Source organism: Penaeus monodon, chromosome 15 (assembly GCF_015228065.2).
Source record: "Penaeus monodon isolate SGIC_2016 chromosome 15, NSTDA_Pmon_1, whole genome shotgun sequence".
Lineage (NCBI taxonomy): Eukaryota > Metazoa > Arthropoda > Malacostraca > Decapoda > Penaeidae > Penaeus > Penaeus monodon.
Window position 1 is genome coordinate 40,470,361 of NC_051400.1, and position 440 is coordinate 40,470,800.

Sequence of the window (440 nt, forward strand, 5' to 3'; positions counted from 1 at the left end):
GAGTAAACAGACACACAAACACACAAATATATCCAGCCTCTCTTCCTCCTACCCCTCTATCTTTCTCCCTCTCACCACAGCCTCCTCTGCGTCCACCGGCCTCTCACGCTCGCCTTCTTTAAGTATCTCTTCCGCTCAACAGGTGGCGTGAGACAAGCGCGATGAGTGATCAGTTAGAGAATATTATGGTCCAGTTGGGCACAGGCAGGTGGAACATTCTGCACTTTATCACCGTGGGATTTGGTAAGTCTCGTGTTTATGAAAGGAAGTGCGCATGATAGGAATTCCGGTAATTAGGAGAATAGATAAGATGATAATAAGAGATAAGGGAAAACGTATCAGAGCTGTGATAAGGAATTGCGGTTTCCGATGTAGTGAGGACTAACGATTAGCACTTATTTGGAATTTGAATTGTGTCGAATTTTCTTAAAGAATTTCTC

At 44.1% G+C, this 440-nt stretch overlaps 1 protein-coding gene across 1 annotated transcript in view; it reads left to right on the forward strand.

Annotated features, from left to right (window-relative positions):
• LOC119582043 (organic cation transporter protein-like) overlaps nt 1-440 on the forward strand; it is a gene marked incomplete in the record, with an annotated part of 14,888 nt that overhangs the window by 600 nt on the left and 13,848 nt on the right. Inside the window, 1 exon segment of the mRNA XM_037930286.1 lies at nt 143-243. Within this exon segment, the coding sequence (XP_037786214.1) occupies nt 162-243 (82 nt within the window).